Source organism: Neomonachus schauinslandi, chromosome 10 (genome assembly GCF_002201575.2).
Source record: "Neomonachus schauinslandi chromosome 10, ASM220157v2, whole genome shotgun sequence".
Lineage (NCBI taxonomy): Eukaryota > Metazoa > Chordata > Mammalia > Carnivora > Phocidae > Neomonachus > Neomonachus schauinslandi.
In genome coordinates, this window is record NC_058412.1 from 115,081,800 (window position 1) to 115,096,928 (window position 15,129).

Here is a 15,129-nt window from a genome sequence, read left to right on the forward strand (position 1 = left end):
GAAAAGTTACTCACGAGTCATAGTCCTGAATCACACTGCCCACACTCCACAGTGCTGTCAGGTACTCGTTGACCCCTGTTGGGCTCAGGTAGTGCAGGGAGTCCGGGGAGGAAGGATCTCCATTGGAGCCCGTGAAGTCAATGCCTACCTAGGAGGGGAGGTGGGGAGCTGAAGACCACTCTGAGACCCAGATCTGTTCTCTTATCCCTGATAAAGCAACTTACAGTGAAGTTGATTTGACAGCCTCCCATCACATAGTCCAGGAATGAATACTGTGTTTCTACCTGCAGATGAAACCAGGATCATGGCTGGGGTGAAGGGGTTGGGGCCATGGAGCACCAGGGTCAGAGCCTGCGTCACATGGGCTATTGCCTCACCTGGCAAATCTTGACACAAACAGTCCCAGAGTTCTTGTAGCTTTTCTTTTTCTGCTGTTTCTCAGGGTGGATACATTCAAACTCAGCCTGGTGAGGAAAGAAAAATTAGGGTAGGAAACTCCCAGAGCATCAGCTGGAACTGGCCTGCCCTCCCTCTCCCCCTGGGGCTGCAGTCCTTTAGGCCCACCTTAATACCCGTGAGCAGGGCTGGCACTCACCGGAACTGCTTGCAGCTGGGCCAAGCTGGTGTAGAAGGTACCAATGAGATCATGTGAACCATCACTGTCATAGTCTGAGCATCGCACCTGTGTGTGTGGGGGAGTGGGGGAAGGTGTGTGTATGTGTATACAGAGACCAGGGGTAGGGGGCAGGTGAGAATAAATCCCTCCCCATGTCCAGTCAGGAGGCAAACTCCTCACCTGGATGGGTGTGCTGGGGTCTCCCCCACAGAAATGCTGAAGGGGAACAGAGAAGCGCTTCCATGTAGGGTTCAAGTTGTTCTTGATTACCTGAAGGTGGAGAGCAAGGCCTCTAGTAAGCTCTGGGCTGGCATATGGGGAGCTGTCATCCTTCTCTATCCATATGCAGTCTCTTTCTCCCTGTTCCAAACCTTGGTAATCACAAGCCCCAGGAGAGTCTCTCCTATCCCACTCCACCCAATCCCAGGGGTCTCACACCTCAGATCTGTATGCCAGGTGCCATTTCCCATCACCCTGACAGAAGAACTCCAAGAACGGGTCCGATTTCCCCAGGAAGTCCTGTCAATGCCACAGAGACCCCAGTGTAAGACTCAGGGAGAGAGAACCATTTTGCCAGTCCCCAGCCCCACCCCCCCTTAGTTCTAAACCCCCAGGAACACCATTCCTGCCCCTTAATTCTTAAACCCCCAGGGCTTCCTTCCAGACACACCTTCTTATCTAGGTTTCTGGCCTCCACCTCCATGGTCACTATACGATTATCCTTCATCTCTTGAGCAGATACCTAGGAAGGGGAGGCAGGAGACTGTATCCCCTCATGAATTCCTCATTGATGTAACCCTCCTCCCCCACAGAGTTCTTCCTTACCGTGATGGTCCCCCGCCCAGCAGGTTTTCCAGGCTTCAGCATCAAGGGTAGAGTTATTATATGGCTGGACACAATCTGGGGCAAAGCAGGGGTGGGTGGGGGAGCAAAATCTCAGGCAGGGTTAGGTCTTGCTTGGCCCCCACCTCCACATTCCAGACAGTCTGGGCTGTTAGGGCTCTTACTGAACATATGTCTAAAGTATTTTAATCCCTAGCCCTACATACCTGTCCTAGGGAACACTCAGCCCCTCCTAGGAAGTCATCATCCCCCAGCTCAGGTGTCTTGTTGTCTATGTCATAAATGCCAAATCGGAGCTTCTGGACTGTTTCAAAGTGGTACTCAAGCTGCAGGGTCTTGGAGAACTCGGGGCTCGAGCAGTTCCGTACTCGCTCAGTTCGGCCAAGCTGTGGGCAGAGGCCAGTACCAGCACAGTCACACACCCTCTACCCTCAGAACAGTTCTGACCGTCCTCCACAACTTTAACCCCCAAGGCCCTTCTCACCTCAGCCCAGCTGCCCCCTCCCACATCCTGTAAAAGGACGCAGAGTGGGTCAGACTTGGAGCCGATGTCCTTGTCAATGAGGTGGTCACAGGAAATGGATAGCTGAACCAAGGTCACACAGTGGGCCATCTGGGAAAGAAAGGACCTGAGTCAAGCATTGAGGACCCTTCTCTACCCTTCCCTGACTATATGTCCCAGCTTGGGAAGGCCAGCAGGCTTCCCCCAGGCAGGGCTGAGCCTGTATCCAGCTCCATGACACCGAAGGAAGAGAAGGCCTTAGAGCCTCCATATTCCTCTAATCCCCTCAGGTGAGCTCAGTGGGATAGGACATGGTGAGTACAACCAACCCTGATATGATGGGAAGATGCAGAAAAAGTATATTGGCCTTCATCAACAACTTTGAGCCCAAACTGGTCCTCACCCCAAAAATCCCTATAATGTTCCCAAGACCCAGAATCCAACCCTGATCTTCTGAGACCAATGAATCTCACTCTGACCCTTTACTGGCCCCAGATCAGACCCTAATCAAAATTCTAATCCCAACATGACCATGATCCAGATCCAACTCCCCAAAAAAGTTTCTTCCTCCAATGATTTCTCACTAACTCTCAGGCCCTGCATCTTGAGGTAGTGTTAGGATCCCAACTGATTCTCCTAGTGGGTAATCAGCTACTCATGGCCAACTCACTAGTCTCACTGCCACTACCCAGTCCAAGCCACCGGGCTTATCGCATTAGCCTCTTTAACTGGTCTCCCTTATCCTACGCCATCCCCATCTCCACCTCCATCCTCACACCAACAGACTATTCCCAATACAGCAACCAGGGTGATCCTGTTAAAACGTAGGTCAGGGTATGCTACACATCTGCCCAAACCCTATAATGATTTCCCATTACTTAGAAAAAATGCAAACTCTACCATGGTCTCCAAGGTTTTGAAAGATCTAGATCTCTCTAACCTGATTTCCTAACACCTCTCTTGCTCACTCCATTCTGAACACACAGGTCTGCTTGCCTGCCATTCCTCAAAGAAGCTTGTTTCTTCCCTCATATTATCCACATGGCTTGCTGTTTCCTCACTCCTTCTAAGTCTTTATTCAAATTCATCTTCTTATTATGAAGAAAAGGCTCTCCTTTTCTAGGTACTTAACATTTCAACCTTACTACTACTGAGCATCACATACCCGTTTCCTGCTTTTTCTTTTTAGCATTTATCATTGATTGTCTAATATATAACCTCTCTTCCCCACTAGAATGTAAACTGAAGGAACGTAAACGTGAGGGAAGGGATATTTGTCTGTTCTGTTTATTGCTCTATCCCAAGCACCTAGATAATATTTGCTGAATGAAATCCAAAAGGCCATCTGCAGCCTCAGCTCCCAGCCCAGCCATCTCCAAACTGGCAATCAAGGAGCACCAACTTTTCCAATTTACTCATCTCCTCGGCTGAAACACTATCTTCTTGCATGGATCACCATAACTCCCATGTAAACCCTCCTCCTACAGTCCCCATAACAATTACCCTCAGACTCCTTACTATCCCTGCGTCCCGCTGACCCATACACTTGCAGACTGTCTGTACCAAAAGTGCAGATGACGTCAGATCTCTCACCCAGCTTCACTCAGCACTCCAGGTTTCCCAGCGCTATACCCCAGGATGCCTCCAGCCTTAGCCTCCCCTAAACTGACCCTCAGTCAATCCTTCCCCCAACCTAGCCCACAGTTAGTGCTGTTCCCATCTTGACGCCTCATGGTCTCCATCTGGAGTGCTATTATCAACCAACATTGGAATGACTCTTACACTTTGGCTTGCTTCACATACTGCCTGTTCTTAGCACCTCAGTCTCTGCTTGAAAGCATCCAATGATGGAAAATCCACCACTCTTCTAATCCATTTAGATAGTCCTGCTCCATAAAGTCCCACCCAAACCAACTCAGGTCTGTTGGAATTCTCATTTCTACACATTTGTCCTATTTCTCCCCAGTCTAATCTTCCACAAGGAAAGCCTTATTCCATCTCCCTCTGAGAACCCATCTGATACTTGGAAGCAGTGAAATCCCCAGCTAAAATCTGGAAAAAGAGCCCCAGTTCTTTTCAATGTTGCCCCTACAATGTGGCTTGTAGACTCTGACCTGCCTGACCATCCCCCCTTTGGAAGTTCCCTATGAACAGATCCAGAGAAAAGCACATACTCCCAAAGGAGTGGGACCACAACTTCCCCAAGTCACAATCTGACTCCATGCTTCTCACTTCACATGTTCTCTGAGGCAGTGTTTGCACAGAACAGAAACAAACGAAGAATGTTCATTTCATTATTGCTGAAACCAGTAAAACACCTGAGAACACTTAAAGGTCTATCTATTGGGTACTAAGTAAATTATGGTACATTAAAACAATGGAATGCTGAGCAGCAGGTAAAATACAAGGCAGAACTATATTATATTGGTATTATATGAAAAAATAAAGTCACAAAAAATGGTAAGAAAAGTATGACTCCATTTTAAACTTCAACTGTATGTGTATATACAATAGATTTGAATAGGTACACAAAATAAATATACAGAAAAATGGAAGGCACACCAAAAATTGCAACTCAGAGGTACACCTCAGGAAAGGGGAATGAAGGTGAGGATTTTATAATCTCTATATACTTCTGTATTATTTCAATATTTTATAGTTTATTTTGTGTTTTTTAAAGGACTTCATTAGCTTTTTTCCCCAATCCACAACTCAAGTCCTCTTGACTATTCAAAGCCCTCTGGTTTAACAATGTCTCTTGCCTCCTCACTGGCTTCTCCTCCTTAACAATGCCTCAGCTAGTCTTCCTTGTGTCAGCTTCCAGAGTTTCTACCTTAACTAGAAGTCCTGCACAGATGCCCATGGCCCTTAGGTTCAGAGCCAAACTCCCCAGCAAGGCCACCTTGTGGCACAACTCCAGAGTACATCTGCACAGAATTCAGCAGTTGTGTAATATGGTGACCCTGCATCCCTAACTCAACCTTCAAAGCCCTTCCCAGTCTGCTCTACCTCCTGCTATTCTACCACCCAACCAACTAGTCATCCAAAGCTATTTCTGGTTCCTGGAACATACACACGCTGATACCTCTGACTTTCCTGTCTAACAAATGCCTTGTCATCCAAAGTTCTGCTATATTATTGCTTTATGAAGCCTCGCCCACAATCCCCAAGTAAAATTTGTTTCTCCTCTAGATGATTACATGGTTTCCTCATCATCTTCCTTCAAACACACACAGACACACTTCTGTGTTTATTAGCCAAACAGAAACTAGACCATACCATTTCTCTGTTTAAAACTCTGGGATGGCATCCCCAAACACTCAAAAGTCCAAAGTTCTTACTGTGGTCTACAAGGCCTTCCCTGAAAGACCTGACACTTAACTAATCACCTAGCCACACAAGTATGTTCCAGCCAGGTTTCATTTCTGACCCACATACACACAACATCAATCTCATTCCCTGTATCAGAGCTTCTGCACTGTCTTCATCCATAGACACCCGAGAAAATAAGCTGTATTAGAGTAGGAACCATGTCTGGTTTGCCTAATCTCTCTATGTCCAGTATCTATAACAGTACCTACCCAATAGCAGGTACTCAGTAAATTAAATATTAGTGATATAACATTGAAACTGCCATATCAAAATTTTGACTTTTGTCTGTCTACCCTCATAATCTATGGGCTCCTTGGAACTAGGGCTGGGTATTATTTCTGTATCCCTAGTATCAGTGCTTAGTATGTAGTTAGTAGCCATAACCATTTGCTGAATAAATGGTAACATTTGCTTTTGCTCAACTCAAACTTTGAGGCCTTTTCCATTTGAAATACTGTCCCAGCGGTAAGTCTTCTCTATCCTTATCTTATACAACTGAGCTTTAAAATTTAAATTCAGGACTCCTGGAACTCAATATTAAGTGACAAATTTAAAATGGGCAAAAAAATTTTGATCAGATACTTCATAAAAGAAAATAGATGAATTGGAAATACACAAAGGAAGAGTGATCAATAGCACTAGTCATCAGGGAAATGCAAATTAAAACCACAAGATACTATCACACACCCACCACAATGGCTAAAAGTAAAAAAACTGACAATGCCAAATATTGGCAAGGGCATGGAAATCTCATACATTGTTAGTGAAAGCATTAAATATACCACTTTGGAAACTGTCTGGCAGCTTATTAGAAAACCAAACACACATCTAGTCCAAGAGCAATTCCACTCCTAGATTTTTATCCAAAAGAAAACATTATGTCCACAAAAAGATTTGTACAAGAATGTTCATAGCAGCTTTATTCATAATAGCCAAAAATTTGAAACAGCTCAAGTGTCCATCAATATGAGAATGAATAAACCATCATGTTTATACATGTATTAGAAAACTGCTTGGTAACAAAAAGAAACAAACTATTAATATCTGCAACATGGATGAATCTGAAGCATAAAATACACAGATTCCACTTACAAAGTTTTAAGACAGGCAAAACTAATCTACAGTGAAAAAAATTCAGAATACTGGTTGCTCCTCCCATGTCCCCCAGGGGAGGGGCAGGTATCAACTGAGAAGCAACAGGAGATAACTCTAGGGGGAATGGAAAAGTTCCTTATCTTGATAGGAATGTGAGTCATGAATGCATTTTTCATTTTCATCTAACGGTACACTTAAGGTGTATACATCTTATTGTATGTTAAGTGTTACCACCTTCCCCTGCCCAACAAGCCTGTACAAAATAATGAACGCAAGACATGTTGAAATATTTATGGGTGAAGTGTGATGTTTGCAATTTCTTGAAATGCACCAAAAAAATAAAATGGATGGTTATGTGGTAAAACAAATATAGAAGCATTTAAATTGTAGAATCTATTTCCTGTATAATTTTTTCAACTTTTCTGTACAAAGTTTTTACAATAAAATGCTGGGGAAAAATTTAAGTGGAGGACTCAAAGTGTAGAACTCTGGGTTTATCCTTGACACTTTGTTGAGAACTACAAAAGTATTACCAGTAATTATCTGTAGTGGTGAGGTTACAGGCAACAACAGGAGCTGCTGCCTTTTCCCTCACTCTGACTTCTCAGAAGATCCCAGACAGAGAGGCTTTTGATCTGGGGAAGACATACAGGCAGTGGGCCAGGTGCTTCTTCTGGTGCTAGGCCTCAATTTCTGGTAGACAAGAGCATTCTTTCCTAGTCTATTACCATGTCTACCCTCTTTCCCCACGATTGGTCCTGTTCTATCCTTTCTCAGTTTCTTCTTGGACCAGACTAAAACCCCAACCAGAATGTTGTGGGCCTACATGTGCATATGGGACTGGATTCCATTTCTAAGAGACCAGAACTTCCTGTGCTACCAGTTTTATTCCCAATCTCCTTGCTTTGCTTCTCATTGGAATTAGCAATTCTTTATAAGCAAATCTTTACAATATGTACTTTTCTATCCTTTGAGTCATAGTCCCTTTAAATTATCTAATGCCTGGGATTATTAATCTCTCCCAAATCCTGTTGATCTCCTTTAGAATTTATTTCCAAGCCTACCTCTGTTTAGAAATCTTACAGAACTAAAATTCCTAGTTCATGTCGCTCTTCTGTCCTGTATCTTCTGAACAGCTACATCCTTAAGCCAGACTCATTTACTTTTCACCTAGTGCCATCATAATTAATCTCATGGGGGCTTTTACTCCAATTTTACAAAACCATATTAAATACCACATTTAAGTGAGTCAATAAAAGTATCAGAAATTTTCTCACTTATTTCTGTAAGAGAGGTCTGGCTAATATTTGCCAGGTGTGTGCGCACTCTCTTCTGAACCAGCATATCTTGCCTGGATGCCTGTAAGTCTCCTAACTGGTCTCTTCATTTCCATTCTCAGTTCAACAAAGTCACAGACCTTCTCTGACTCCATTCTCATAAACCTATCAAAATGTGCAACTTGTTTATCTATTACCTCTAGTAGACTATAAATTCAACAAGAGAAGGGACCAGTCTTGCTCCAATGTCTTGCTCCCATTCTAGTGACTCACACACAGCAGGTGCTTTGTAAATATTTGTTGAATTACTGCTAGGAAAGGAATGATAATCCAAGGATCTTCGAAATGACCCAAATCTAGTCCTGGCCTGCTGCTGAAGCCATCAGGGGAGAAATGAGCTTTTTAGGAACACTCAACACAGAAGACTAGCTTATTTCTATGTGCTCTCAACACTCCCAACCTTTCCATTTGGTGCTAGTCAGGAATTGCAAACAGAAATAACCAAGTATATAGCACCAATCTTTTCTGCCTTTGCTTTCTAACACTTGAAGCTTTGTTCTCTTCTGCTCTCCCTTGTAGGTTGCTTTCCTCTGCTCTTCTCCATTGTTAGAAATAAAAAGGAACCGAGTGATCCTTTAAATCCAAGTCCCTCAATTCAAGTCAGAGAGATAAAATGTGATTTAGCTAAGGCCACATACATGGCTAAACAAAATGAGGACCAAAACTCAAATATTCTGACTCCTATCTCGTCTAGAACTTTGGACTATAGTCATACCCTCCTCTCCTGAAGAAGTTTCCTTCTTATATCCAACAGCAACGTGATGTAGTGGGCAAGAGTATGGGTCCTGTGGTGAAGTGACCAGGCTCCAAATACTGGCCTTATGTCTCTCCCTAGCCACAATGAGATACTACTACACACCCACCAAAACGATGTCCTCCTACCTATGTAATTTAGGCAAAATATTAAGCCTTAGGTTCCTCAAAACTGGGGGATATTATCTTTTTTTGGAAGATTCATATAATGTATGCTAGGTGCTTAGCACAGTCTAGAACTATTATTACCAATTAGTGTTAGCTATTATCATCATTCTTCAAGCCTAGCTCTCATATGCTCTTTTTCACAATATCTCCATCACTCAACAATTTCTCACTCTGGACTACTATACTCAATCCACACCACAACTATACTGTCAATTTTTCCAGCTCCTCACCTGTCTGTAAAATAACATCCTTAGAACAAACACTGCTTCAGCATCTCCTATTTCGCACAGCATAAACCTAAGCACATGATAGCAATTCAAAGCACCTCGAGGGAGGCTTGCAGCAGTGTGCTGGAGCAGGCTTGTATGGTTTTACAAGAGACAAGTGTTAAATATTAAGTAATTTTGTAAATGAATCTGGTAAAGTTTTAAGCCACAGAAATTGGGCAAATGATAAAATCAGAGCTTTCCTTCCCACAGCTAGCTGGTTTACCATTGTTGATAGGGAAACCCACTCTGCCAAAAGGGAGTGACTTGTCCATTTTCTAGGGCATCCCCTCCCCTGCCTTGGAGATTCTAATTCTGGTCTTCATAAATCCATGAACACCTCTCTTCTCCTGGATCCAATTCAGTGCCAGTCAAGCTGAAACTCATTGGTCTTTCATGCTCAGGTATTACACTGCCCTCTTCCCTTCCCAAAAGCCTAACAAAGAAAGGAACCAGCCTTCAATCCCATTTCCAGGCTTTGAAGAGGAAGAATACAGCACCACAATGTCCGGGTGCCAGGATCACTCCTTCAACAAACCAAAGCCATGATCACACTCCTGTTGCCTACCTTGGCATGCTGGAGCAGCTCAGATGCTCGATCAAGTCTTGAAAGCCAATCAGGAAATTCTCCACAGGCTCCCAATGGGCAGAGCACCACCCATGGAATACTCTTTTCCCTTCAGATTGAAAAGATGAACTACGCCCATCACCACTGTTCCTTTCCTTCTCTGCCTCAAGGGACATGGGTAAGGTCGACAAGTTTTTCTTTACCCCTGCTTATCCCTTTATAACTCAAGAGATTCCCCAAATTTAAATTAGCAGCTCCAAAGACAGTCCTCACAGGTCACAAACTGAACCAAGTATGTAAATCCTTACTATAAAACTATACATTCTTTTTTCACACATATGACTACAGGCTACAAAAATTGTGTTTAAAACTAAAATTTTAAGCAATAATTTAGTTTAGATCCACATTAATACTAAGTAGTCTGGCTGCTACTCTATTTGGCAATTCTATAACGCTTAAAATGTGAATGTCACACAAAAAGTGAAAAGCAGGAAAATATGGTACAGTAAATGGTCACAGGGTGTCCCATCCCGCTTTATTCTGTGAAGGTCAAAAAAGTTTGGAAGTCAAACTACAACATCCCCAGAAGACTTACCCAAAATTGAACAACCTGTGTCCAACTCTTCAAAGAGAACCTAGCTTGAGAAGCAAATTGGATATGGGGAAAGAAGGAAACTGAAGAAGAACATATGGCCTTCAAGCAAGACAGGACAGTATTGGAGTGAGAGTTCTTCTCTGCCCTAGGACTCTGAATGTGTTTACACGAAGCCTCCACCTGCCTACTTCAAAATAAACATCGGAGTACTGGAGCAAGACCAGAATCCCTTCCCCAGCAGGCTCAAGACCCCTGACAGAAGAGTGCTGCCAGTGGCCTCCCACATCTTCTCCCAGAACCCAGGGACAGGCAATGGTTGAAGGAGGGGCTCTGCCTCTGGAGTCAGGCAGGCAGCCTATGACTGAATAATCTCGGTTTACCCTTACTATTAATGAGACTTTGAGCAAGTTACTTTGCTTCTCTTCCCCTGGATTTCCCCACTTGTAAGGTGGGGAAAATAATAATAGTGTCAATTTTACAGGGTTATTGTGAGGATAAAATGAGGCCAACCATGCAACCAGGCAAAGTATCCCCTCCCTGACACTAACAGAGTAAGTGCCCAATAATGTGTTAACTGCTCCTCTTCTCAGGGCTCATAAATGGATCCTTTGTACCATTATCTAACTTGTTGGTTCAACCAAGAAAAATGCCTCTGGTCTACCTGCTCCAGAGGACCTAACTGGTGGGAATGAAGAACCTCCCTACTTTTCTCTCCTAATGAAATTCTCAAGCTGCAGTGTGAGACTGTCCAACTCAGAAAAAGCAGCAGAGCAGTAACCAGACCAAAACTTTGAGTTCCACTGGCCTTTCTGTAGTTTAAGGTTCAAATTACCTACAAACTTCCAGAAAGAAACAGAATGGCTGGGTTCAAAGAATCACAGAACCTTGAAACTGGGCATAATAAGATTATCTCGTTTAATCTTACCTAAAACACTGAGGCCAGAGAAAGGAAATGACTAATCCTGGGACATACAGTAACTAATGAACCACAACTCTTAAGAATATGATTTCTAGTCCATCCATTTTAGCAACAGCTCACACCTTGTAATCTAATCTGAAATCCACCTGGCCACTCCACATGAGCAGTGAGGCTCATGTGGCCTCTTCCCATGACCTATACCAACTAGCCTTATACTAGATGGAAAAGAATCCTGCATCCACCACGTTTCCCCTATTTGTCCGTCAGGGCAGGAATAGAGGAACTGCTAGACTCCACCACATTTATAGGACTAGAATTTAAGTTTATTCAAAGGAATAAACCTTAAATAACAAGCACAAACTCCGCAAAGTAGAGCTCAGCTGAGGAAAATGGGATTTTTATCAAAATTTTCAGAGAATATCTACCAGGCACCAATTCTGCCCCCAGTCTGCCCTGCTGGAATCTACAGTCCGTTAATCTACCTTCTTTAAAGAGCCTAGTAGGGTGTATAAGACAACAGTACTGGACCACCTTCCTGAGCATCTCCTGGGCAAGGACATCAGCAAGAGCTTGTACATTTCCAGTGTGCAATGTAATCTATGGCATAAAGTAGCCAAGTGAAAAGCAGCAGACCAGAGCCTTGGGAAAAGAAACCTACCTATTGTTCACAGTGCAAGTCCCTCTTGCACTACGCAAGTTCACAGTGCCAACTACCCATTTCATAGTGCAAGGAGTAAATCCACTTGGGATACATAGGAAGTCTTAAAATGGGTTGTTCTTCAGAATTTGTACGTTAGGGAAGTTGAGAAAAGAGAGGGCTTTAATAAGGAAATTGCATTACAGACACACAATGACTTGCCCACTTGCCACTGTAGATGGGGTGCAGAGCGGGGGCCGGCGGGGGATGGGGAAAATTCTAGTTCCGCTGCTGGATTCTGGTGGATTAATAATTTCACAATATAAGACCCTTTAGCCAGTGAAAAAGGTAACTGTAGTCCATGAAAACAGTAACTGAGGTAAGTTAACTGCTTCAAAAAAACTGCCAACATAACAGGAATGGGAAAGGTTAGGAGGAATGCAGTAAAATTCAAATACTCAAAAGTAAAGAAACAGCTGAAAGAGGCCACACAGCTAAGAGAAATGACGGGGTAACTTTTCTCATATTCTAAATCTGTACTGTCCAGAAGGATGGCCTCCTACCCACAAGTAGATATTGAGCCCTTGAAATATGCTTAGTTCAAATCACAATGTGCTGTAAAGTATAAATTGAAAACAGTACCCAAAAAATCTCATTTTTATAGAGTATATACTGAAATAGTAACATTTCAGATATACTGGGCTAAACTTATTAATTTCACTTGGGTTTTTTTGCCTTTTTCATAGCTACTAGAAAAATTTAAATAACTTGTGACTCTTATTTCTATTAGTCAGTGTTGCTTAGCATGGTGATCTCCAAAGACCAGATATGGAAGAGTAAATTTTCTGTTGCTCTGTGAATCTAGAATTGTGCTGTTCAATATAGCAGTCACTAGCCAGCTCTTTAAATTTAATAGTAGCTACAGTGGTGGGGCGCCTGGTGGCTCAGTCAGTTAAGCATCCAACTCTTGACTTCAGCTCAGGTCATGATCTCAGGGTCATGAGATTGAGCCCCACTTCGGGCTCCATGCTCAGCGTGGAGTCTACTTGAGATTCTCTCTCTGGCCCTCCGCACCCCCCACCCCCGCCCCGCTCACAAGCTCTCTCAAAATAAATAAATAGGGGCGCCTGGGTGGCTCAGTCGGTTAAGCGACTGCCTTCGGCTCAGGTCATGATCCCAGGGTCCTGGGATCAAGTCCCACATCGGGCTCCCTGCTCTGTGGGGAGCCTGCTTCTCCCTCTCCCCCTCCCCCTGCTTGTGTTCCCTCTCTCGCTGTGTCTCTCTCTGTCAAATAAATAAATAAAAAATTTAAAAAAAATAAATAAATAAATAAATAAATAAATAAAATCTTAAACAAAATTCTCTTGGAACAGCACTGGTGTAGAAAAACAAGAACAAAGAGGTGGACATTTAATATAGAAAAGCTGAAACTCTATCAAATCAATGCAAAACTAGAAAAGAACCAATTTCAGATAGTGGACTGTGTAAGTGGTGAAATGGATGGGGAAATTCACTTAATTCTGAAGCGTTTATGAATGTCTTATTAGGCCATCTTTTTGTAAGAAGTGGTAATATGGCAGCTAATCAAAGGGTTATTAAAAAGATAAAACGTTCTATCCCTCTGGTAGGTCAGGACACCCCAGTACAACCTTCACCTGCCTGCCTTACTCACCATTCAGCTCAGTCACGCCACTCAGGCTCACTGTTATAGCACAATTTTAAGAGCTTCCAGGACAAACACATTTTAGATAGTGCCACTGTGTTCCCTCACACTATTAAACATCTCATTTTACTAAATTAACATATTGTGTCCCCAAGAATCTTGGTTAGAGATCATGCCTTTCCTCAGCTTACACACAAGGCTTCCATTATACTTCCATCATACTTGTTCAGCAACTATACAGGAAACCTTTATCCATCCAGTTCCTGTAGGATATGAGTGTACCTCGTACATGCACAAGTACAACAGAGCACTTGTATAATTTAAAACCTTAGGTCTTTAAGAACAAGCAACTTATTTTGCTTCCTTTTCTATCACAGAGTGGAAGTGCTGGGTGTATAACACTGCCCAAAAAATTTAGTTAACATGGGTTACTGCTATGGCAAAGCTGATTATCCATGTAAAACTGTCTTAAAAGCTTGGAGGCAACAGACATTTCCAATTCCAACCTGTCAATTCAGTGGTCACAGAAGTAAAGATAATTGGCAGTATCTACTTCAGAAAATAAGAGCTGCATTAGTCTTTCCACTTTAGCCAGATTTATAGCAGAGGGACCTACTGGTCCCATAGGCCCATACCACAGAAGGGAGTTATGTATAAAGGACATAACCATCTCTGTACAGCAACACAGTATGTGGGGGAGTGTAGTGGAGGATAGCATTAACTCACTCCCAAGTGGAACAAAAGAAAAATGAAATCAGCAACAGCACCAGTTAGTATGATTTAAGACCCCTTAAGTAGCTGAATATCTTTACCCTTAAGCCTTCCCCACTCTGCAAGGACTAACAGGTGACTTACGGTAGCACAATGTGGCCGTTACATCTGGCATGTAACACACATGCTTAAGTGATAAATCTTATTGACTAATCACGAACTGTGAGTGAGCTCACATTCCTCCTCCCACCCCACCCCGAGTTAGGCGGCTAGGCTACAGAAATAGCAGTGAGAAATTCATAGCCCTGGTTACCAACAGACTTACTATTATAAGCAGGGAAAAGGGAAAAACTGGCAGCATCAGCACGGAGAAGGAATGAAACACTAAGGGGCAGCCTGTTTGAATATAGCACAGCTCACTCCTGGGAGTGTTTTATGCTTCTTCAATATCTGACTGTCCATATTGAATTATGTTCTCTTGCTGGTTATGGCTCTATTTTTCCCCAGTAGTCACCTCCTCCTCCTCTCAACATGAAATAGCAAGCCACTGGCTCACCAGGAAAAATGACCTCAAATATTAAGCTACTAAAATCAGAATCCACTTGTCTGGTACAGCTGGGATGCCAATTCCAATGTCTGCTGTGTCATTTAACCCACAACTGGTGTTTCCTTAGTCTCTAGGACTTAACTATCAACATTTTCACTAGGGGGAGGTCCCTGGGCCTCTCAGAATTAAAAGACAATGGTTAGGGGCACCTGGGTGGCTCAGATGGTTAAGCATCTGCCTTCAGCTCAGGTCATGATCCCAGGGTCCTGGGATCAAGCCCCACGTCTGGCTCCTGGGTTGGCGGGGAGCCTGCTTCTCCCTCTCCCTCTGCCTCTCCCCCTGCTCATGCTCTCTCTGTGTCTCAAATGAATAAATTAAAAAAAAAAATCTTTAAAAGATAATGGTTAATGAGATTTTCCCCAGCACTATTTGCTGCCCCCAGATTTTTAGAGTGCTGCCCTTCTGCCCCTGGGGCTAGAATGCTTTCACCAAGTGGCTTTTTTGCCCCTTCTGGACTCTTCAGTAGTAGAGCAGTAT

The 15,129-nt window shown here is 43.3% G+C and overlaps 1 protein-coding gene across 4 annotated transcripts in view; it reads right to left on the reverse strand.

Annotated features, from left to right (window-relative positions):
• CPNE1 (copine 1) overlaps positions 1–15,129 on the reverse strand; it is a 35,085-nt gene that overhangs the window by 3,564 nt on the left and 16,392 nt on the right. For all 4 annotated transcript variants that reach the window (XM_044918936.1, XM_021689000.1, XM_021689001.1 and 1 more), the window contains exons 2-11: positions 1,944–2,072; positions 1,666–1,845; positions 1,442–1,516; positions 1,287–1,358; positions 1,055–1,135; positions 797–886; positions 596–682; positions 378–464; positions 225–284; positions 15–148 (exon numbers count right to left, since the gene is read on the reverse strand). In XM_044918936.1, coding sequence (XP_044774871.1) covers positions 15–148; positions 225–284; positions 378–464; positions 596–682; positions 797–886; positions 1,055–1,135; positions 1,287–1,358; positions 1,442–1,516; positions 1,666–1,845; positions 1,944–2,072 — 995 coding nt within the window. The remainder of the gene's footprint in view (positions 1–14; positions 149–224; positions 285–377; positions 465–595; positions 683–796; positions 887–1,054; positions 1,136–1,286; positions 1,359–1,441; positions 1,517–1,665; positions 1,846–1,943; positions 2,073–15,129) is intronic.